This window comes from Scyliorhinus canicula, chromosome 8 (assembly GCF_902713615.1).
Source record: "Scyliorhinus canicula chromosome 8, sScyCan1.1, whole genome shotgun sequence".
NCBI lineage: Eukaryota > Metazoa > Chordata > Chondrichthyes > Carcharhiniformes > Scyliorhinidae > Scyliorhinus > Scyliorhinus canicula.
This window is the reverse complement of record NC_052153.1, coordinates 90,387,601-90,412,648: the sequence shown is the minus strand read 5'-3', so window position 1 is coordinate 90,412,648 and position 25,048 is coordinate 90,387,601. Positions and strand designations below refer to the sequence as shown.

Here is a 25,048-nt window from a genome sequence, read left to right as displayed (position 1 = left end):
TGACAGGAAACAGAGGGGGATGGTGAAAGGCTGTTTTTCAGACTGGAGCAAGGTATGCACGGTGGCTCCCCAGGGTTCAGTGCAAAGACTTCTACTCTTCCTGAGGTATATTAATGACCTCGACCTTTGTGTACAGGGCACAATTTCAATATTTGCAGATAATAACCAAACTTGGTTTGCAACGGTGAGGGGGATAATGTCGAACTTCAAAAGGGCATGGACAGGTTAGTGGAATGAGCAGAAAAGTGGCAGATGAAATCTAATACAGAAAAGGGTCAACTCGTTCATTTTGGTAGACAGAATGTGGAGAGACAATATGAAACAAAGGGTTAAATTCTAAAGGAAGCAAGGGGAAGGGGGACCTGGATTTTATGTGCATGAATCATTGAAGATGGCAGGCCAAATTGAGAATGTAGTTAATGAAGTAATCAGCATTCTCGCTTTATTAATAGAGGTATAGAGTACGAAAGCAAACAAACTATGTTAAACTGTATAAAATACTGGTTCGGCCTCAGCTGGAGTATTGTGCCCAGTTCTGGGCATCATACTTTAGGAAAGATGTGGAAGAATTAAGAACGGGTGCAAGAAAGATTCACGAGAATGATTCCCGTAATGAGGACCTTTTGTTATGCATATATAGACTGGAGAAGTTTGGACTTACTTCCGTGGAGAAGGTTGAGAGGAGATCTGAGAGAAACATTCAACACCATGAGAGTTCTCGGCAGAGTACATAGGAATAAAATGTTCCCATTGGTGGAAAGGCCAAGAACCAGAGGACACAGATTGAAGAAAATCGGTGAAAGAAGCAATTGTATCATAGGGGAACAAATTTTCACACACAGTATATTGCAGGAAGGTCCAGTCGATGCACTCAGGTGGGAGTTGAATTATTATCTGAAAAGGAAGAATATGCAGGGCAATGGGAAGGTAGGAGAGTGACACCATATGAACTGCTCCTTCAGAGAGCCAGCACAGAAAGTACTGACACGCCCAGTAAATATATGCTAATACATTAGAAGGTATGGAAATCAGGGTCATGTCCTTTCTGAGCGTGAACCTGATCATGAGACTGGCGGGGGAGTGGAAGATTTCAAACTGAGATCTCCCTGGTGCAAATACTGTTATGGCCCCTTTGCAAGATTTAGGGGCCATAACGTGATTTGCACTTGCTTCAAAAATGTCTGCTAAATTCCACCTAATGACTATAATCTATCTATACAAGTATATTGCCCGTGTATAGAGAACTGTACAGTAACTTAAAAAAACACAAATCTGTTCTTTCATCCAATCCAGCACTTTGTAAGGAGCATAAGGCGGGGATGGAATTAGACAACTATTTTGATTTTTTGATAAAACTAGCTTTTGCTGGTATGTGACCAAAGTATTGAAATAAAATTATTTATAAAGTTCACAGGATTTATAATTTTTATAACACACATGCTTTGTATATATTTTTGTTCGCTTGAACAAGAACAAGCAATTCAGTGGTGGCATTAGTCATGTGACATTCCCATGATTCTGTGGTTATTTTTGATCAGCTTAAAATTTATAATGTATTGTGTTTATCTTTGTGTTCCAAGTTAAGTTTAGAATGGGAAATGTTGAAAATATCATTTGCATATTATTCTATATTGTTTTGCAATATTGAAAGCTTAAAGAATTCCCACTTTTTTTTTAAATTTAGAGTAGCCAATTCTTTTTTAAAAACAATTAAAGGGGAAATTTAGCATGGCCAATTCATCTACCTTGCACATCTTTTTGGGTTGTGGGGGTGAGATCTACGCAGACACGGGGAGAATGTGCAAAGTCCACACAGATAGTCCACATTTTTTGTTTTAATATGTAAGGCTCTGATATGTTTCAACCAAAAACAATTGCCAGTTTAATTCTTTACATTCATAACTTGTATTGAATTCATTTTATTCTTTTATTTTTATTTTACCTTATTCTAACATTCTTGTAGCATCCATTCGGTTGAGAGCCATTTAGTGAGATTCCCCATTTTACCACATTATGTTTCTTATTCCATTTTAAGATTTATTTCTAGGCAGCACGGTGGCACAGTGGTTAGCATTGCTGCCTCACAGCCCCAAGGTTGCAGGTTCGATCCTGGCTCTGGGTCACTGTCCGTGCAGAGTTTGCACATTCTCCCTTTGTTTGTGTGGGTTTCGCTCCCACAACCACAAGATAGAACGTAGAACAGTACAGCACAGAACAAGCCCTTCGGCCCTCGATGTTGTGCTGAGCAATGATCACCCTACTCAAACCCACGTATCCACCCTGTAACTGAACAACACCCCCCCCCCCCCCCTTAACCTTACTTTTTTTTGGACACTACGGGCAATTTAGCATGGCCAATCCACCTAACCCGCACATCTTTGGACTGTGGGAGGAAACCGGAGCACCCGGAGGAAACCCACGCACACACGGGGAGGACGTGCAGACTCCGCACAGACAGTGACCCAGCCGGGAACTGAACCTGGGACCCTGGAGCTGTGAAGCATTTATGCTAACCACCATGCTACCGTGCTGCCCACTAATGTGCAGGGTAGATGGATTGGCCACACTAAATTGCCCCTTAATTGGAAAAAACAATTGGGCACTCTAAATTTAACAAAAAAAGATTTATTTCTTATTTTAAAATATCAACTGTTTTTGATCCATGAAATTGTAACTGTAGTCAAGTTTAGATGAGAAAAAAACCAATTGCTATAAAACATTTTGAGCACTTGCATACTGCCGAATTTGGGCTACTTAAAAAAGAATGATCCATCCCTGTTTTAAGGATTGTTTTAATACTTCAAAATCATCCTGTGTGTTTGACAGTGTTGCTATATTAAGGTTTCAATTATTGACCCCATTCAATAACTATAATTGTGAAGATAGACTAAAATGAGGTACTGAAATAAATATATATTTGATATTACTAATGCAGCAACAGCTCATAGTGATACTTGCTTTTCGGACAACTTATTTTGGCGAGTTCATTTGAAAGGTATGCCAGGAACAGCGCATGTGAAAATAGGGTCCTACATTATCAAACTACAACACAGGGCTTCTTGCATGTCAATAGGACAAATCCAATAGCTACTGACCGGTTTACTCTTGATCATCAGCAAATAAATGGAAGGTGTCATCAATAGTGCTATCAAGCGGCAATATCAAGTTCACCAATTCTTAGTTTGGGTTACGCAAGGACCACTTGGCTCCAGACCTCATGAACAGAAGAGCTGAACTCAATAGATGAGGTGTGAGTAACTGCCTTGATATAAAGGTGGCATTTGATCTACTGTGGCATTATGGAGCTAGCAAAACTGGAATCTATAGGAATAAGGGAAAAGTTCACCACTGGTTAGAGTCCTGACTAGCACAATGGAAGATGGATGTGGTTGTTGGAGGTCAATCATGTCAGCCCCAGAAGATTACCGAAGAACTCCTGCAGCAGTGTCTTCGACCCAATCGTCAGCTGCCTCATCAATGACCTTCCCTCCATCATAAGGTCATAAGTGGGGTTGTTCTCTGGAGTTTGCACGATGTTAAATATTATTTGCATCTCCTCAAATGCTGAAGAAGTCCGTATCCATATGAAGCGAGATGTGGACAATATTCACATCACACAGGTGGCAAGAGACAATGACCATTTGCAATAAGAGAGAATCGGATCACCTCTTTATGACATTTGTAAGAGTCCTTCCTGTTTCCTTTATTCCCATTTATTTTATTGTTGTTGGTCCATGGACCCATAATTGGGATGTGCCTTTGAACAGGAGAGTGCTTGCCAGGACAGTGTGTGCCAGGTTTTGTAATTTTGAGAGGAGAAACCAGACTCAACAGTGTCAAGTGAATCTCAGGAACCGGTTTTCGGAGGAGTTTGTTGGTTAACTGACAACTAATGGGTTGCCTAGGGACAGTGTTCTGCCTGACAACAGTCAGTGATTGGTACCTGCATGATTGTTATAGACACCTGGTCAGCTCTCAACAGTGGCTAAGAGACTGGACCAGATGCCATAACCTTTGGGTGCAAAAAGATAGATTTGCTCCAGGAGTAATAATATAAGAAATAAGGCTCGATTACTTTATAAACAAACTTTACTAAAGCAAAAGAAAAGAAAACAATATTTAACCTTTTACTTCGGCTCTAAAACTAACAGGGCACATGCAGTTTCCTAATCTCAACACACTAGTTCCCATTAAACATCACTTCAAATAACCATGCCTCTCACACAGACAGGACAAGGTGATAATTGCATTACAAAGCAATTTTTCCTCGCTTGGAGACATTTGTTCAGTACCCCTTTCCAAAGCCTGCCTCGGCGGCAACCTTCATAACCTCTCTGGTGTATTTCCAGTCTTCTCCCCTAACTGTTCAGAACCACATTTTTCTCTCTCCCTCTCTCTAAGCTCTGCCCACCCCCTCAAAACAAATCTCTCCCCTCTCCCCTGAAATGGCCAGACTTGAATCAATTATCATGGCTATCTCCTACTCCCGTATTGTTATGGGTCAGGGTTTAGAGAACCCTAAAGTGTATCATGGTGTTCACCTGACCCACAGCTTTTAATAGATTGTGGTATGTGGAGCACACCGTCCACTCTACAGGTGTGGTACAGCAGAAATGGAAAAGTAATTTTTAAAGCAAAACAATGTTTAATCTCAAGTTAACCTTTTTTTAAAACATAGTGAACATCTTAGCAACCATCAATTCAAATACAACCCCCAAAGAATACAACACTAAGTAATCCTTAATAACTTCCCAAACAACATCCAGACAAAAGAAACCCCTTTTAACAGAAGCACATTACGTTTACATTCACTACTGAGAACATTTATAATTCTGAATTCACCAAATGATCATTTGATGGCAGAGAGAACAGCAGTATACTGGCTTTGTCTGGCTTGAGCTCCAACACTGAAAACAAAACTAAAACACGCCCTGCAGCAAACAGCCTAAAACAAAAGTAAAATGCACTCCCGCTGTCATTGGCTGGGAGGGTGAATACTGTTAAGATGACGATTCTCCCGCGGTTCTTGTTTGTTTTTCAGTGTCTCCCCATCTTTATCCTGCGGTCCTTCTTTAAGAGGCTGAATAAAATTATTCTGGGATTTGTATGGGCAGAGAAGTTCCCGCGGGTGAAGAGGGTGATGCTTGAAAGGAGCAGAGGAGAAGGGGGGGCTGGCGTTGCCGAACTTCAGCAACTATTACTGGGCGCCCAACATAGCGATGATAAGGAAATGGATGGTGGGTGCGGGGTCGGTTTGGGAGTAGATGGAGGCTGCTTCATGCAGGGGCACTAGCTTAGCAGCCCTGGTCAGGGCGCCTCTGCCGGCACGGTACTCCACCAGCCCGATAGTGGTGGCGGCTCTTCGGATCTGGGGCCAGTGGAGGAGGCACGTAGGAGAGGTAAGAGCATTGGTGCGGACCCCAATCTGCGGCAACCACCGATTTGCCCTGGGGAACATGGACGGTGGGTATAGACTGTGGCGGAGGACGGGGATTGTGAGGATGGGGGATCTGTTCCTGGAAGGGAGCTTTCCGAGCATGAGGGCGCTGGAAGAGAAGTTTGGGCTGGCGAGAGGGAACGACTTTAGATACTTACAGGTGAGGGATTTTGTACGCAGACTGGTGCCGTCCTTCCCACATCTCCCGTCGAAGGGGAGGCAGGACAGGGTAGTTTTTAGGGTAGAGGTGGGAGAGGATAGAGTTTCAGACGCCTACAAGGAACTAATGGGAGCGGAGGATACGCAGACCTGAAGCTTAAGTAGGAGGAGGAGCTCGGGGGGGGGGGGGGGGGGGGGGGAGGGGTTAGGCAGCTAGAGGACGGTATTAGGGCAGAAGCCCTGAGCATAGTAAACACGACCGCAACATGCGCCAGGCTCAGCCTGATCTAGTTTAAGGTCGTACACCGGGCCCACATGACGGTGGCCCGGATGAGCAGATTCTTCGGGCTGGAGGACAAGTGTGCTAGATGCGCCTGAAGGCCGGCTAACCATGTGCACATGTTCTGGTCGTGCCCTAAACTGATGGGGCATTGGCAGGGATTCGCAGATGTCATGTCCCGGGTATTGAAAACTGGGGTGGTAATGAGCCCTGAGGTGGCAATCTTTGGGGTTTCGGAGGACCCGGGAGTCCAGGAAGAGAGAGAGGCCGATGTTCTGGCCTTTGCTTCCCTAATGACTAATACTGTTAGCATGGAGGGACTCAAAGCCCCCGAGGGCTGAGGTACGGCTATTGGACATGGCGAGCTTTCTTGGCCGAGAGAAGGTCACGTTTGCCTAGGGAGGTTCGCCCGTAGGCAGCAGCCATTTATTGACATCTTCGCAGAGGAGTAAGCGTCAGCAGGGTGGGGGGGGGGGGGGGGGGGGGGGCGCACGCAAGGGCAGAGTAGAGTAGAGTAAAGTAAAGTAAAGTAAAGTAAAGGAGATATTGAGGCAGGTCCGTGCGTGAACAGAGCCGTGGTTTGCACTATGTTTAATTTGTATCTTGACTTTTTTTTGTACTGTACAACGTCACTTTTTCTATATGCCTAAAATACCTCAATAAAATGATTTGTTTAAAAAAAACAAAAGTAAAAAGCTGACAGACAGCCCAGCTACACCCAATCTCTGACATCAATGATAAACACCCATTTCTTAAAAGGTACTCTCACATGACAGTATTCATATGCAACTAACGTTCCATTAATGGACAGATAGGTAATCCGACTCTGCGATTGGATAATGGCTGGTCTAACAAGGTGTCCTGAATGACAATGGAATTTGAGAAGATTATCCTGGCTGATCTGGGGCTTCCTGTGTATTCCCCCTAATGAGCTTAAGTTTGAATGGGGCAAGGTAACTCAGGTTGTGAGCGTATCCCTCGGACTCTCCAACTAACAGTCGTTTTCCTTAGTCTGTTCAACCCCGAAACTGCCTGTTACATTTTGGACCTCATTTTTGTTCCCAAGTTTCTAATATCTCCCATAATAACAAGTGATGCATTCTTGGGAAAAGTCTATTTTAAGGAGGAGGAACATTCTCTCTCTTGCTCCCTCTCTCTTCCTTGTTGAAGTGAGAACAGCTTTATTGTTCTTAAACCAGTGAGTGCCTGGCACATCTTGGTTGTGAACTTAATGATCCTGAACCTACAGAAAATGGACAGCCTTGCCATACACACACGCACACTCTGTGGGGGTTGGGAATGGGTATTAGATAGTCAGTTACATATCTGCCAGTTTATTATAATACTGTTAAAGTAACAAACCTGGTGACTGCAGTTTATTGGGCTCAGTCAAGGACCTTAGGTATTTTAAATAAAATCTAATTTCACTTGTCTTGCAACGCCTGGTCAAGTGGGGCTGGAATTAACCATGCACTAGCCCAGGGTGCCATGACCATGACACAATCAACGGCATTATCATCACTGAAAACTCCCACCATCAATATCTTGATAATTACCATTGACTGGAAGTCAAACCAATGTTGTGGCTTGAAGAGGTCAGATGCTGGGAATTCTGCTGCACGTTTCATAGAATTTACAGTGCAGAAGGAGGCTATTTGGCCCATCGAGTCTGCACCGGCTCCTGGAAAGAGCACCCTACCCAAGGTCAACACCTCCACCCTATCCCCATAACCCAGTAACCCCAACCCAACACTAAGGGCAATTTTGGACACTAAGGGCAATTTATCATGGCCAATCCACCTAACCTGCACATCTTTGGACTGCGGGAGGAAACCGGAGCACCCGGAGGAAACCCACGCACACACTGGGAGGATGTGCAGACTCCGCACAGACAGTGACCCAAGCCGGAATCGAACCCGTGACCCTGGAGCTGTGAAGCAATTGTGCTATCACAAAATGCTACCGTGCTGCCCTCGGTAATTCACCTCGGGAATCACCAAAGTCTGTCCACTATTGACAAGACACAAGTCAGCAATGTGATGGAGTACTCTCCATGTTATAAACCAGATGTACTGCAGCAACTTGCCACGCCTCCTTTGATAGCACCTTCCAAATTCACGGCCCTACCATCTAAAAGGGCAAGTAAAGTAGACACATGGGAACACCACCACTCCAAGCTTCTCTCCAAGCCATATATTATTCGAACGTAGAATCATATTGTCATTTCTCCACTGTGATGGAATACTGCCACAATCTGCAACCTCTTTAATAGCTGGAATGTGAAGTACAGCAAGCACATGAGTAAACCATCATCTCCAAGTTCCCCAACAAGTCACAAACAATTCAGAACTGGAAAAATATTAGCATTCCCTCATTGTCATTAGGTCAAAATCAGGAATTCATTACCTAACATCACTATAGGTGTACCTTCATTACGTGGAATTCAGGAAGACAGCTCACTTGCAATTAGGATTGGGTAGCAAATGCTGATCACAGAATCAATTCCATAATACAAAAGCAGAGTATTTTTCTACTATTCAAGATGTTTTTTGGCCTATCCTCAAAACCATTAAAGCCTGCCACTGCAAGCATAAACCTAGTCCCATAAACAACCAAAAGCAGATTCAACCATACATCTAATTTTAAATACATTCCTTCCTGCAAGATTGAAATATTTGGCTGTCCTTTAATAAACACAATGTCAGAATTACCATTTGGAATCAAGTTTCAGAATAGCTCAGTTATTGAATTAAGGGTTCACATCAACATCATTGCAGTTCATATCCTTATTTTTAAAAACATACTTATGATAAACATAGAACCTGATACAGCAGAATTTCGAAAAGCTAAGCAGTTTAGCTTTATTTTAAAAATATTTCGGCCAAATTGTATCACACATCTCCTTCAAAAAAACAATAGATTACCTGGACAATCTTTGAAATTCTATTTTTTTTTAAATATAAATTTAGAGTACCCAATTAATTTTTTCCAATTAAGGGGCAATTTAGCATGATCAATCCACCTACCTTGCACATCTTTGGGTTGTGGGGGTGAGAACCATGCAGACACGGGGAGAATGTGCAAACTCCACAGGACAGTGACCCAGAGCCAGGATCAAACGTGGGACCACGGTGCCGTGAGACTGCAGTGCTAACAACTGTGCTACCGTGCTGCCCCCGAAATTCTATTTTTTACATTCAGATATCATAGAATCATACATTACAGAAGGGGCCCTTTGGCACATCAAATTTGCACCGACACAAAACAATTACTCTAATCTACACTATTCCACTTCCTAGCACTTGGCCTACAGCCTTGAATGTTATGACATTCCAAGTGCTCATCCAAATACTTTTCAAAGATTGTGAGCTCTCCTGCCTCAACTATCTCCCAGGTAGTGGATTCCAGATTCCCACTACCCTCCAGGTGAAATTCGATTTCCTCATATCCCCTCTAAACCTCCTGCCTTTCACCTTAAAATTATGCCCCATTCTTATTGAGGTTTCAACTAAGGGGAAACAGTTATCCAGCATCTCCCCCAACCTTGTAGACCTCAATCAGGACCCTTCTCAGGCTTGTCTACACCAAAGAAAACAACCCGAGTTTATCCAGCCTCTCTTCATAGCTAAAATGCTCAATCCCAGGCAACATCCTGGTGAATCTTCTCTGTATCTTCTTTAGTGTAATCACGTCCTTCCTATACTGCAGTGACCAGAACTGAATAGAGTACTTCAGCTGTGGCCGAACCAAAGTCCTCTTCAGTTCCAACATACCCTCCCTGCACTTATAATCTGCCACAACTGATAAAGTCATGCGTCTCGTATGCCTTCTTAATTACCCTATTAATCTTGCCTGCCGCCTTCAGGCATCTGCGAACAAGTACCGCAAGATCCCTCTGAGCTTCCAAGTGTCCTGTCATCTATTGAGTTTTCCTTTGATACTCCTTCAAAAGTCCATCACTTTTCACGGTTAAATTCCATCTGCCACTGATCAGTCCATCTGACCAATCAGTCTATATCCCCGTGCAACTGAAGACCTTCTTCTTCACTGTCAACCACCTGGTCAACCTGTGTGTCATCTGCAAATTTACTCATCAACCCCTCCCCGCCACATTTTCTTCTACATCATTTTTATGTATCACAAACAATAAGGGACCTAACACTGATCCCTGTGGTATGCCACTGGACACCGGCCTCCAGTCACACAAACAGCCTTCTACCACCACTCTCTGTCTCCTAACACCAAGCCAATTTTTGATCCAACTTGCCACATTACCCTGGATCCCATGTACTTTTATCTTCTTTATCAGTCTCCCATGTGGGACCTTGTCAAAGACTTTACTGAAACACCCATATGACCTACATCAACTGCACTACCCTCATCTACACACCTGGTCATCTCCTCAAAACATTCAATCAAATTTGTTACGCATTACTTCCCTCTAACAAAGCCATGCTGACTGTCCTTGATCAAATCTAGCCTCTCTAAATGGAGAATCATTCTGTCCTTCAGAATAGTTTCGCTCCCACCGATGTGAGACACACTGGTCTGTAATTCCCTGGCTCATCTCTGATGCGATGGGTAAGCTGGGTCTATGTGGACTGCGTTTGATGCAGTGTAGAGACAGGCTTCCAACACTTGAAAAGATGCAACACGATTTTATTGAACAACTAACTATAATTCATGCTTAACTGTGGGTTGACACTATGCTGACTTGACTGGAGACCTGAGGCTAACCTGACCAGACTAACTGACTACCACATGGTGCTTGTTCTAGCTATTGCTCACGAGCTCTGTCTGTCTCGGAGACTGGATCCCGAGAGAGCGGGAAAACTGGTCTCCTCTGGCTTTCTAGTGGCCTTGTCCTGTCTGGTGATTGGCTGCTGTGTTCTGTGTGCTCACTGTTCATCATGTGTGTCAATCACTGCCTGTCTGCACACCATCATATACCTGGATGTATATGATGACATCTCCTCCCCTTTTGTTTTGTTAAAACATGTGTACAGGTTAATAAATAATGAATAAGTGTACAAAAAGCTGACTATATACAGAATATGCTAACTTATATACATGGGAAGGTGTCTAGTGCAGATAGCATGATAAAAAACAATATGTACAGATGTCTAAACGATGAGAGAACAAGGTAATGCAACATTCAGTCTATAAATTCAGTCTCTGTTGTGGGCGACGAATTCTGGCTGACCGCCTCAAGGGTGGGTCAGGGGCCGCCTGCACCTGAATGGGTGGAACTGCCTCCAAAGCGGTGGGTCGTAGAGGTCGCTAGAATAACTGGCAGTTCGGTGGCCTCGTGGAAGGGCGCGTCCTGAGGAAGCAGTGTGCGAGGCGGGACATCACGGTCGAGTGGCAGGCGTGGAGGTCTGCGCAGTGCCCACCTGTTACGCCGGAGAAAGGAACCATCAGGCATGCGAACGAGGAACGACCTTGGGGCCACTTGCTTGACCACTATAGCCGTGGCGGACCAGCCACCGTCAGGCAGCTGAACACGACTCGGTCAGCAGGGACCAGCTCAGGGAGGTCTGTGGCATGGGCGTCGTATGCCGACTTGCATTGGGCCCAAGACTGCTGCATCCTCTGTATGACCGGGAAGTTGTCAAGGTCCGGAATGTGGATAGCCGGTACAGTCGTTCGCAGCGTGCGGTAAATGAGGAGCTGTGCTGCGGACAGCCCAGTGGACAGAGAGGTCGCTCAATAGGCCAACAGCACCAGGTTGAAATCAGAACCCGCGTCAGCAGCTTTGCATAATAGTCTTTTAACGATGTGGACCCCTTTTTCGGCCTTCCCATTCGACTGTGGGTAGTGGGGGCTGGATGTGACGTGCCGAAAGTTTTACAGCCTGGCAAAATCGGACCACTCTTGGCTGAAGAAACAGTCACTCATCACCGAGAATGGGATCCCATGTCGGGCAAAAGTTTCCTTGCATGCCTTAATTACTGCCGTCGACGTGATGTCAGACAGTCTGACCACTTCGGGGTAGTTGGAAAAGTAGTCCACCAGGAGGACATAGTCACGCCCCTTGGCATGGAACAGGTCAACACCATCTTTGCGCCATGGGGAGGTGACCATTTCATGCGGCTGTAGAGTCTCTTTAGGCTGGGCCGGCTGGAATTTTTGGCACGTCGGGCAATTGAGGACCGTATTGGCGACATCTTGGCTGATGCCTGGCCTGTACACTGCCTCTCGGGCTCGACGGCGACATTTTTCGACCCCCAGGTGACCCTCGTGGATTTGGCCAAGAACCAAATCTTGCATGCTCTGTGGGATCACAATTCTGTCAAGCTTCATAAGGATGCCGTCTATCACCGTTAGATCGTCCTTGACATTATAAAACTGGGGACACTGCCCCTTTTGCCATCCATTCATGAGGTGCTGCATCACCCGCTGGAGCAGAGGATCCCTGGCCGTTTCCTCACGAATTTGCACGACCCTCTCATCAGTGGCCGGAAAATTGGAGGCACAGAATTGCGTCTATTTGACAGACAATGTCAGTCTGCTCACATAGTGTGGTGATAGATCTGGAGAGTGCATCAGCAACAATGAGCTCTTTGCCCAGGGTGTACACAAGGTCGAAATCGTAGCCACGTAGCTTGAGGAGGATGCATTGTAACCGTGGCGTCATGTCATTGAGGTCTTTTTGTATGATGTGAACCAACGGCCTGTGGTCCGTCTCGACCGTGAATTTGGGGAGTCCATACACATAATCATGGAACTTGTCGATCCCAGTAAGGAGGCCCAGGCATTCTTTTCAATCTGAGCGTATCGTTGCTCAGTGGGCGTCATGGCTTTCGAGGCATATGCATCCGGGGCTCAGGAGGAGTCATCCCTTTGGAGGAGCACTGCCCCAATGACAGCCTGGCTGGCGTCGGTGGATATTTTTGTTTCCTTGGCGGGGTCGAAAAACGCCAGCACCGGGGCCTTGGTGAGTTGTGCCCTAAGCTCACGCCACTCTTGCTCATGAGTGGGTAGCCACTGGAAGTCAGTCGTTTTTTTACGAGATGGCGGAGGGCTGTGGTGTGTGACGCCAAGTTGGGGGTGAACTTCCCAAGGAAGTTGACCATCCCTAGGAAGCGGAGGAACGCCTTCTTGTCCTCCTTCATGTCGTTGATCGGCGAAACCTTGCCCGCATCTGACTGAACGGCGTGCTGCGAAATGTGGTCGCCAAGGAATTTGATTTCTGATTGACCGAACGAGCATTTGGCTCTGTTGAGTCGGAGGCCATGCTCGTGGATCCTGTGGAACAGCCGTTTGAGGCGAAAGATGTGCTCTTGGGGAGCTGTGGACCATATTATGATGTTGTTGACTTACACTCACGCCCCCTCGATGCCCTCCATCATTTGTTCCATTATGCAGTGGAACACCTCTGAGGCGGAAATGATGCCAAAGGACATTCGGTTATAACAGTAGCATCCGAACGGGGTGTTGAATGTGTACAGCTTGCGACTGGACGCGTCCAGCTGTATTTGCCGAAACCCCTTGGAGGCATCCAGCTTCGTGAAGAATTTGGCATGCGCCATCTCGCTGGTTAGTTCTTCTCGTTTAGGTATTGGGTAGTGTTCCCTCATGATGTTGCGGTTCAAATCTTTGGGGTCGATACAGATTCGAAGTTCCCTTGACGGCCTCTTGACGCAAACCATGGAGCTAACCCAGTCCGTGGATTCCGTGACCTTTGAAGTGATGCCCTGGTCCTGGAGGTCTTGCAGTTACTGCTTGAGGCTGTCCTTGAGGGGTGCCGGCACCCGACACGGTCCGTGAACCACAGGGATGACATTTGGCTTCAGTTGGATTTTGTATTAGTATGGGAGTCTGCCCATACCTTCGAACACGCTATGGTATTGCGCTATGATGTCTTTGAGTTGAGCCTGGAAGCTATCATCTGGCAAGGCTAGTGCCTGTGCAGATGACACTGTGAACCCGCTGCACTAGGTTCAGGAGTTTGCAGGCCTGAGCACCGTGCAGGGAAGCTCTGTTGGTTCCTACGATTTCAAAATGCAGCTTTGTTTTGAATGACCTATTGGACACCGCAAGCTGGCATGAGCCACTAGCAGCAATGACATTGCCATAGTCGAGGAGCTGGCAGGCCGGTGGAAGAATGCTTGGTTTGACGCCGATGGTGTCGAGGTCAGACTTTGAAATGAGATTTGCTGAAGCACCGGTGTCCAGCTTGAAACGTATGCGAGCCGTGTTAACCATAAGGGTAGCACACCACTCGTCGTCCGGATCAACGCTCAGGATTGGGATGTGTGCCACCATCTTTGAGAAAGGCAGCGCATGCTTAGTGATGATGCCCACCCGGAAAGGGGATTTGAGGCCCTCAGCGTCGGGATCTGACAGACTGTCGGGGTCGGAGTCTGTCACGGGCTGTTGTACTGATCGGATGCTCCTGTGCTGTGGTTGGGATCGCTGTGTGCTGGGCAGTGGAGCAGATCTGCAAAGGGCTGCATAGTGGCCAAGATTGCCACACTGGAGACAGCGTCGAGATTTAGCCGGACATTGCCGCTTTAAATGGGCGGGGCCACAATTGGAACACGTCATGACGCCGGGAGCTGCGGGGGAGGGCGGACACTGTCCATGTTACCGGATCGCTGATCGTTGGTCAAAGGTAGATTATCTCAAGGCAGGTCTGTCAAACTTCAGCACGACTCACTGGTACCATGATGTGTTGGGTAAGCTGGGTCTACGTGGACTGTGTTTGATGCAGTGTAGAGAGAGACAGGCTTCCAACACTTGAAAACACGATTTTATTGAACAACTAACTATAATACATGCTTAACTGTGGGTTGACACTATGCTGACTTGACTGGAGACCTGAGGCTAACATGACCAGACTAACTGACTACCACATGGTGCTTGTTCTAGCTGATGTTCTAGCTCACGAGCTGTGTCTGTCTCAGAGGCTGGATCCCGAGAGAGCGGGGAAACTGGTGCCCTCTGGCTTTATAGTGGCCGTGTCCTGTCTGGTGATTGGCTGCTGTGTTCTGTGTGCTCGCTGGTCACCCTGTGTGTCAATCACTGCCTGTCTGCACTCCATCATATACCTGGATGTATATTATGACAATCTCTACCACCCTTCTCGAAAAGTGGAATCACATAAGCCATCCTCCAATCCTCTGGTACCTGCCCTGTGGTCAGAGAGGAATTAAAATTTGAGTCAGAGCTCTTATAAATATGTGATATGCAAGTAGCCTAAAGAAATAAAATCTTACTTCTAAAGACCATCATACTTCTAGGTTTCTCACATTCTATAGATATTTAAAAGCAAATGATTAATTACACTTAAGAGTACAGTACCACACTTGAGGGACAATGCATAGATGTATTCTCTATTATTGCAAAAAGATGTTGAAACACTGAAAGCGGGGCAAAAAGATGTACGAGAATGATATGAGAACAGAGGGATAATAAGATCAGGAATAGCTTTAAAGGCGAAGGCTCATTTCTCTTTTTTTTAACAAAATCACTGACAGGTGAAAAATTATGAAAGGGTTTGCGAGAATATATATCAAGATGTTTCTACTTTTGGAAAGTCAAAATATTGTTATAACCATAACATGATTGACCAATATATTCGACTAAGGAATTCAAGAGAATCTTATTTACACAGTTGTTAGAATGTGGAACTGCCACAACATGGAGTGGCTGAGACAAATAGTATTGATACATGTCAGGGAATGCTAAATTTAAGTAAATGAGGTAAAGCATAGAAGATATACTGATGGAGTTGGATGAAGTAGGGTAAGAGAAAGCTTGAATGAGTGTAAACAACTGCAAAGACCAGTTGAGTCGAATGGCATGTTTCTGTGCCATAAATTGCATAAAATTTCAAAACAAGACTGTTTATTGTTTTGATAAAAGGAAATAATGGAATTGTGTGAATGAGTTTCTATTCCATAATAATAAAATGTCCAACAAATGTATTCCTTGTTACAAAAAACAAAGCAAAGTTAACTCTTGTCATTTAAGACAAAGACAAGTTCAACAAACTCATGGCATGCAAGAATAATACCAAAAATACAAAATCACTCATTTGGGAAGAGGAAACAGTTTACATTCTGATTCCATATTCTACAAGTACCAGAACACTATTTTATGCATTAAATTATTTTGGGAGTAATTAAAAGGTGATCTTTACAGCTCAGTGGTTCTATGTGATTACCCTAACGAAAACAAGTGATAATTATAAAATTTATTTTAGATCTTCAACATCCCCTTATCAATCGTTTAGCAATTGGTGCAAAAAGGGCTACTTATCTGAATTGCACAGTGAGTGCTTCAAAGCAAAGTGTTAACCATCAACTTTAAATGCAGATGTTCTCAATGGCTTGTAAAAGTTATCATGTTTTCTTTTTCTTAAAATGTATTTTATTATAAACATGTATCAAAACAGGTTACAATGAATAAACACCCCGGAAACATACTTTCCAATGATCAACTATACAATCTGTACGGAATTTTCCCCTTTTTCACCCCCCTCCCCCCCCGTGATGAACAGCCCCTCAAACACGGTCACAAACATCCCCCACCTTTCCTCAAACCCCCCTGAAGAGCACCTTAACTCATACTTTTCTTCTCTAATCGCAGGAAGCCATATAGGTCACCCAACCAAACCGCTACCTCTGGTGAAAATGCCGACTGCCACTCCAGCAAAATTTGCCGCCGTGCAATCAGAGAGGCAAAGGCCACGGCATCGGCCTTCCCCCTCCAGCTTCTCTGAAACCCCAAATGTCGCCACCAAAGGTTCCGGGGCCACCTCCTCCTCCACTATCCTGGCGGAGACCGCGAACACTCCCGCCCAGAATCTTCCTAATTTTTCGCAACTCCAAAATACGAGCGCGTGATTCACTGGCCCCCGCCCACACCCCTCACACTCATCTGCTACCCCCTGAAAGAACCCACTTATTCTCACCTGGGTCACATGCACCCTGTGCACCACATTAAACTGCATCAGGCTCATCCTTGCACAAGAGGAGGTCCCGTTTACCCTACGCAGTGCATCACTCCATACTCCCCAGTTGATCTCACCTCCCAACTCAGCTTCCCATTTCTCCTTGATCTTCACCATGCACTCGCCTCCCTGCTCCCCCAGCCACTTGTATATATGCCCAATTCTTCCCTGCCGTTCCACATCCAGAAGCAGCAGTCGCTCCAACAGGGTGTATCCCGGCAACCTAGGGAACCCCCTCCAGACCTTTCGCGCAAAGTCCCTAACCTGCAGATACCTGAACTCACTCCCTCCCTCGACAGCTCTAGCCTCTTCCTTAGCTCCACCAGACTGGCGAGCCCTTCCTCAAAATACAGATCCCTCACCTTGATCAGCCCCACTTCCCTCCACCTCCTGTATACACTATCCATTCCCCCTCCGGCTCAAACCCATAATTCTCGCACAGCGACGCTAGCACAGACATCCCTTCCACCCTAAAATGCCTCCTTAACCAATTCCATATCTTCACGGTGGACTGCACCAGTGGGCTCCCTGAATACCTACTCAGAGCCATTGGCAACGCTGCCATCACCATAGCCCTCAAACTAGACCCCTTACAAGATTACTCCTCCATCCGAACCCACTCCACCCCTTCTTCTGACCACCGCCACACCTTGTCCACATTCGCCACCCAGTAATAATGAAGCAAGTTCGGCAACGCCAACCCTCCCTGCTGCCTCTGTAGCAGGGTCCTCCCCACCCTCAGCACCTTCCCCATCCATACAAAGCCAGAAACAATCGTGACCACTTTCCGAAAAAAGGCCTTTAGTATAAAGATCGGGAGAGCCTGAAAGATAAAGAACTTCAGCAGAATATTCATTTTCAACACTTGGACCCTCCCTGCCAACGTTAAGTGCAGTGTATCCCACCTGCTAAGATCCTCCCTGATCTCCTCCACCAGCTTCGTCAATTTACACTTATGGAGCCCCATCCATTCCCTTGCTACCTGAATCCCCAAATACCTAAACCTATCCCTCGTGATCGTAAATGGCATCCCCTCTAAATTAGCCCGTTGTCCTAGCTCATTCACCGGTAATACCTCGCTTTTCCCTACATCCAGCTTGTACCCGAGAACCCTCCAAATCACCCCAGCAGGCCCGTAATCCTTCCCATACTCTAACAGATCCGAAACATACAACAAGGTGTCAGCAGCACAGAGCGACACCCAATGCTCTTTGTCCCTTCATAATCCCCCGCCACTCTGCCGACCCCTAAGAGCCATCACCAATAGTTCTATGGCCAGCACAAACAGCAATGGCGACAACGGGCACCACTGCCTCGTACCCCTGTGTAAGTCAAAGCTGCGTCAGCTCATATGATTTGTTTTCACCCTCTCCCTTGGTGACGCATACAGCAACCGCACCCATGCCACAGATCTCGGCCCAAACCCAAACCTTCCCAAAACCTCAAACAAGTATCGCCACTCCACCATATCAAATGCCTTCTCTGCGTCCATGGGCACCTCCACCAGAGCCCCGACGGATTCATCACCACATTCAACAGCCGTCTTATATTATTTGCGAGCTGTCTGCCCTTCACATATCTGTTTGATCTTCTGCAACCACCTCCGGGACACACTCCTCCATCCATCCCCGCCAACAACTTAGCCAATACTTTCACCATTTTATCCAATACTTTCACATCCGTGTTCAATAGTGATATGGGCCTATATGAACCGGTTCCTTCCCCTTTTTCAGGATTAGTGTGATTACTGCCTGTGTCTCGAGTCCGGCAAGTCTGCCTTCTCCAGTGCTTTATTAAATACCCCCAACAGATGTGATGCCAAGTCCGTCGTAAATTCCTTATAAAATTCCGCCGGGTCCCCATCCACTCCAGGTGCCTTCCCCAACTTCATACGCTTGATATCATGTTTTCTTACACTATGTCACCAAGTTACAATTTACATCACTAAGTTACAATTTGCATAACTAAAAAAAAAGCTCCAACTTTATAAACAAGGATTTTAGTATTACCTCAGCCCATAACTTTACCAGTTTTGAAAAGGGAGAACAAATACATGAGTGTAAATTATACAAGGTATTCAAAGAAGTAGCAGAAATTGCTCCTGAATTCATTTTGTTGACAGCAATGGCCCCGATTTAACTTTTGATATGAATAATTGTCTGAATAGTTCATAATTTCTACCCTGAAATTAATGCATGTACTCTCAACAGAATGGTCCAAATACATTGTATTGAATACTGCTAAAAGTTGCTGGATTTCTACAGCACAGCATGCAGCAGCAGGACAGTAAGTCTTCCTCCAACTCCCATGCCATTTTTTAAAACGATTATTCATTTGACCGAACAGACCACATAGATATATATTCAAGCCAGGATGAAAATTCCCAATGTAGTGCAATAATGGTACACAAATTCTTAATTACAGTGGGAAATACTAACATCTTCCATTTGCTGAAGTTTCAAACTTTAGAATTTCTCTAGCCAGTGAATGCCAAATGCATTTCTCAATGCTTATTGGAAGTCAATTTAAGTTGATCAAGTTTACCTTCCAGCATAAACTTACCATAAAAGAGGGGGTTGGCAGATCTTTGGAGTCAAATAATTCTATGCAAGACTGCATTTTGCCAAGAAAAATTTTAAAAGATTATCTAAATGGTGAGAAGTTGCAGAGCTTGGAGATACTGAGGGATTCAGATAACCTGGTACATGAATTAAAAATGACAGTGTGCAGATACAGCAAGTAATTGAGAAAACTAATAATATACGGTTATCATTTATTGTCAGGAAAATTGAATGCAGAAGTAGAGAGATTATGCTTCAAATATTCACAGCATTACTGTGACCACATCTGGAGGACTGTGTACATTATTGGTGTCCTTATTTCAGGATGTACATGCATTGGACTTTGTCAAAGGGTCACCTGGACTCGAAACGTTAGCTCTTTTCTCTCTGTACAGATGCTGCCAGACATGCTGAGATTTTCCAGCATTTTCTCTTTTGGTAAATGCATTGGAAGAAGTTCAGAGGTTTACTAAACTATGAGCGGCTTGTCTTATGGAGAAAGGTTGGACAGGGTAGGCTTGTATCCACTGGAATTTACAAGAATAAGAGGCGACTTGATTGAAAGATAAGGCCTCAGGGGATTTTGATAGGGTCGATCTTGAAGGCATGTTTCTTCTTGTGGGAAAATGTAGAACTAGGGGACTCTGTTTAAAAGTAAGGGGCCTCCCATTAAGAGATGATTAGAATTTATTTCTCTTAAAGGGTCACAGGTCTTTGGAACGCTCTTTCTCAAAGGGTGGTGGAAGTAGAGACCTTGACTATCTTATAAGGCAGCGTTAGATAGATCTTTCATAAGTAAAGGAGTGAAAGGTTATTGTGGGTAGGAGGGAATGTGCAGCTGAGGTTGAAATCAGATCAGCAATGATCTTATTGAATGGCAGAGTAGACCTGAAGGGCCAAGTGTGCTACTCCTGCTCCTAATTCACAAGTTTGTACATATGTTCAGATGTAAATAAAACATTGGAGTTGCGAATAGTCTGGTCACTTTGCATCAAATGATTTAAAATGTGGTGTTAAAATTTACTAAAGACTCATACTCATTCGGTTTTTGAATCATACGTATTCAGCCTAGTGGTGTTTCATTTTAAATCAAAACCAACAAATTCCCATAATAGTAGCCATCAACAAGAAATAAAACAAACCAAACTTTTAAGTTGTCACAATTTTGATTCAAATTACAACTGGGTTAAGTTATCACATGTCAGAGGGGCAAATATGGTGCACTATAATTTTAAATTGGCCTTCGCTAAAATTTAAACAAAAAGGTTCTGAAAACAGTAAGGACTAAAATTTGAAGCAACAGTACTTTACCTTATTGTACTCATATTTGTATTGTATTTTGAGTGTGTCCGTTGCTCGGATCATAGCCTGCATGGCAGTGAAAATATTCTGATAAACCAGCTTTGTGAAGCCTCGTTTGTCCTCATCAGAGTATCCTGTACCATGGATAATTCGCATTTGTTTGATGAATGTGCTCTTGCCACTTTCTCCTGTGCCTGAGGAGACAAACCAAATAAGTACAGTGTCAACAATATTGATTTTCACATCGCAAATCTTGCTAGAAATTGAAGGTAATCAAAAAAGAAAATATATTACATCAAATCAAAGGTTAAGGCCAATTATAAGAAAATAAGTTAGAAGAAAATGACAAGTGGCCAGATAACAGCCATCTTCGAAGTGTTTTCAGACTACCGAGAGGTGTTGGGTGACAGACTGCCAACAATCCTTTCCACAACATAACTGTTCACATAGTGTAGAATAATTTTCAAGTTGATTGTATAAATAATTTACTGCAATCATCATTGTTATGACAGCTACTTGTTGAAATCTACTTGTTCAAATCTCTAAACTTAATTTTAGTATATATTCACAAACTATTCATCTTGTTTGAACTTTATGTGCTGATAATATACATTGCAGTGTAAATAATAATAATCTTTATTAGTGTCATAAGTAGGCTTACATTAACACTGCAATGAAGTTACCATGAAAATCACCTAGTCACCACATTCCAGCACCTGTTCGGGTACACTGAGGAAGTATTCAGAATGTCCAAATTACCCAACAAACATGTATTTCGGGACTTGTGGGAGGAAACCCATGCAGACACGGGGAGAATGTGAAGACTCTGCACAAACAATGACCCATGCCGGGAATTAAAGCCAGGTCCCTGGCGCTGTGAAGCAACAGTGCTAACCACTCTGCTACAAGGCTGTCCATAATAATATTAAGAACTAAAATCTTCGTTAACAATGTTGGGCCAGACCCCAGGACTTGGGGGAGATCTGGTCAGGGACCAATAAGTCTGCTCCTGTCGCTGTGAAGCAACAGTGCTAACCACTGTGCTACAATGCTGTGCATAATATTAAGAACAAAAATCTTCGTTAACAATGTTGGGCGAGACCCCAGGACAGGGGGGGGGGTCTGGTCAGGGACCAATAAGTCTGCTTAAAATAGATAGAGGTTGAGATTAGGACACTTGGTTTTGGAATAAAGCCACAACATTCCTTGGTTTTTGAACAAATAAAAACAAGATTTCCTATACAAATTCAGAAAGATAAAACAACTTAATACATGCATCTTGCACACTAACGTTCAGGATACGTTTGAAGGACATGTGAATTAACAGACCAACTGTGGTTCAACACACCACACAACGGAGTAAATGAAAAATCAAGACAGAGTCCATGGATTTCTCAAAAACCTATCCAGACTTCAGGAAACACCAGGTCAATCAGTCTCATTGAAACTGTCTCAAGAAGAATTCCCAGCTTCACCTTCAAATATCTCTCCTTGAAATTCTCTCCAAATCTCACTCCTACTTGTATGGCTTTAACAATGACCCACCTCACACAGTTTCAATCTCACCTATCAAGATTCCTTCTCTTTATATTCCCAAATCTGCACTTCAGTCTCTACTTACTGCTGTAATCTCAGCTCTTTGCTAGACAGTGCGCTTCACTGAGTTGGCACTGCCCCAAGTTCCTCAGAACCCCTGTCTCCCACCTTTACCCAGCTACACACGACCCCTGGGCTTCCTTCGAGCCCTCTTAAATTACCAGGACTTCCCCTGAACCCTGCTCGAGTCATTTCTGGCTCACTCCCCAGAAACTGACTGCCAACTGCTCTTCACTGACCCAGGAATTGATCTGGGGACCTACCGAAACACTCAGAGGGTCCCACTCTTGTTTCTAGGAAGGAACCAATGTAACAAGCATTGGAACTTCCTGTATCTTAAATGTTACAATGTTTACAGACTGTTAATTTCACAGCCAGAGACACAATGAATTAATTTCAGACCAATAAGGAATTATAATCCTAACAAGAAAAGCAGTTCTGCCTCAATTGTCAACACTTTTTAAATGTTTCTCTGTACAGCTACTGTGTCCCATTACTGACTAAAGAGAAATGTATTTGTTAAATTACCTAAAATAGTGCATACATATATTACTGGAGTGAGTACAACTTTTTAATTTCAAATAACACCAAGATAACGTACATTGTCAGGCTGAGACCAGGAAATATTCCAATAACACAGACCAAACAAAAATATCAAAATAAGCAATCACACCCTCCTGGGCCCCCACACATACACACACACTCCATTTTAAAAAAATATAAATTTAGAGTACCTAATTCATTTTTCCCAATTAAGGGGCAATTTAGCGTGGCCAATCCACCTATCCTGCACATCTTTGGGTTGTGGGGGCGAAACCCACGCAAGCACGGGGAGAATGTGCAAACTCCACACGGACAGTGACTCAGAACCGGGATCGAACCTGGGACCTCGGCGCCGTGAGGCAGTAATGCTAACCACTCTGCTGCCCTATACACACACTCCTGACAGTTCTGGAGTGGCTTCTGGATTCCGTGAAGGTAGTTTTCAATCTTTGCTCTCAAGACAGCGCATGATAGGGAGAAATAAAACTACTAAATGTAGCAAAGAAAATAATAGTCTTGTCCATTTCCAGCCACCTTGTTCTGAGCCCACCTGACTGCAAGATATTCCTCACCCCTCTACTTGGTAAAGTTTTCTTTCTAACTTGCAATCGCTGCCAAAGAAAGCAAGGGACTGTTTTTCAGAAACAAGCCTAACTATCATTGACACTATATTATCAGAATTCCCAGCTAAGTGGTAAAAGGAAGCAGAATTGTATTGAATAGTTAAGTCAAACAAAGCAATCCTACTCCCAAATTGCTTCATGGGTTATATAAAAATCAGTTTTAGTTTATTGAGAAGCTCAACAGGTAGACAAACAAAATAATAAACAAGGGCTCCTCTTAACCAGAACTTAGTGTCAAAGGTCAACGGAGTAAAATCTGAACACTGAGCAGAGGTTCCCAAACATTTTCTTACCCACCCACTCTCCCCCAGCCCTTCATAGCATATCCCTTTTTTCAACAAAAATTAACTTTGTAGTCCCCAAGATAAAGTAGGGGTCAATCCTATTGTTTTCAAAAATGGAGGGTAAACATACTGAGATTACCTTAAAAATGTTCACCTTTACCTTCAGCCATGTAGGGACTGAGTCTTAAATATTGTGGCACAGTGGTTAGCACTGCTGCCTACGGCACCGAGGACCCGCGTTCGTTCCCGGCCCTGGATCACTGTCCGTGTGGAGTTTGCACATTCTCCTCGTGTCTGCGTGGGTTTCAACCTCACAACCCAAAGATGTGCAGGTTAGATGGATTGACCATGCTAAATTGCCCTTAATTGGAAAAATAATAAGTGGGTACTCTAAATTTTAAAAAAATATCGTATTGCTTCAAGGAAACTCAACTTTCATGCAGCAATCAAGAGATACCACAGAAATATCTTATATTTTAACTGGTACAGCCTCACAGAGTCAGAGATGCATTTTGGAACTTACAGAGTGAGGATCCTGGAATCTCTTGACTGTTTCAAGAAGTGCTCATCAGACCTCTCAGAGCAATTTCTGATGTCTGGTAAATTATTTCCTTTCTGCTCTAGAGTTAGTTATGAGGAGAGGTTGGATAAAATCAGATTGCTTTCACTGGAACGACAGAGGTTGAGGGGCGACCTGATAGGAAGTTTACAAAATTATGAGTAGCGTGGACAGAGTGCATAGTCAAAAACTTTTCTCCAGGGTTGAAAAGTCAATTACATGGGGACATAGATTTAAGGTGCGAGGGGCAAAGTTTAGAGGATACGTTCACGGCAAAATTGTTTACAGAGGGTGGCGAGTGCCTGAACTTGCTGCCGGGAGAGGTGGTGGAAGCAGGTACGATAGCGATGTTTAAGAGGCATCTTGACAAATACATGAATAGCATGGGAAAAGAGGGATACGGACCCCGAAAGTGCTGACGCTTTTAGTTTAGGCAGGCATCATGATCAGTGCAGGTTTAGAGGGCCGAAGGGCCAGTTCCTGTGCGGTACTGTCCTTTGCTCGCCTGCCACTGTTCCAGGCTTCAAAGTTCAAGGCTATCTATTCTAGCAGTCTTAACTTCTACAACTAGGTTCCATCTCTCCACAACATTCTAACAGTCAAAATCAAAGTCACAAAAGGCTTAATCTACAACTGTGACTGTAGCACAGTTGCTTCACATCCTTTTAATCTTGATGCAACCTTTCACACAATCAACAATACCATCCTCTTCCAACTCATCTCTTCTGACCTCCAGTTTCCATT

At 44.3% G+C, this 25,048-nt stretch overlaps 1 protein-coding gene across 4 annotated transcripts in view; it reads right to left on the bottom strand.

Annotated features, from left to right (window-relative positions):
* LOC119970383 (guanine nucleotide-binding protein G(q) subunit alpha) overlaps positions 1–25,048 on the bottom strand; it is a 318,243-nt gene that overhangs the window by 195,269 nt on the left and 97,926 nt on the right. For all 4 annotated transcript variants that reach the window (XM_038804914.1, XM_038804913.1, XM_038804916.1 and 1 more), the window contains exon 2: positions 20,709–20,893. In XM_038804914.1, coding sequence (XP_038660842.1) covers positions 20,709–20,893 — 185 coding nt within the window. The remainder of the gene's footprint in view (positions 1–20,708; positions 20,894–25,048) is intronic.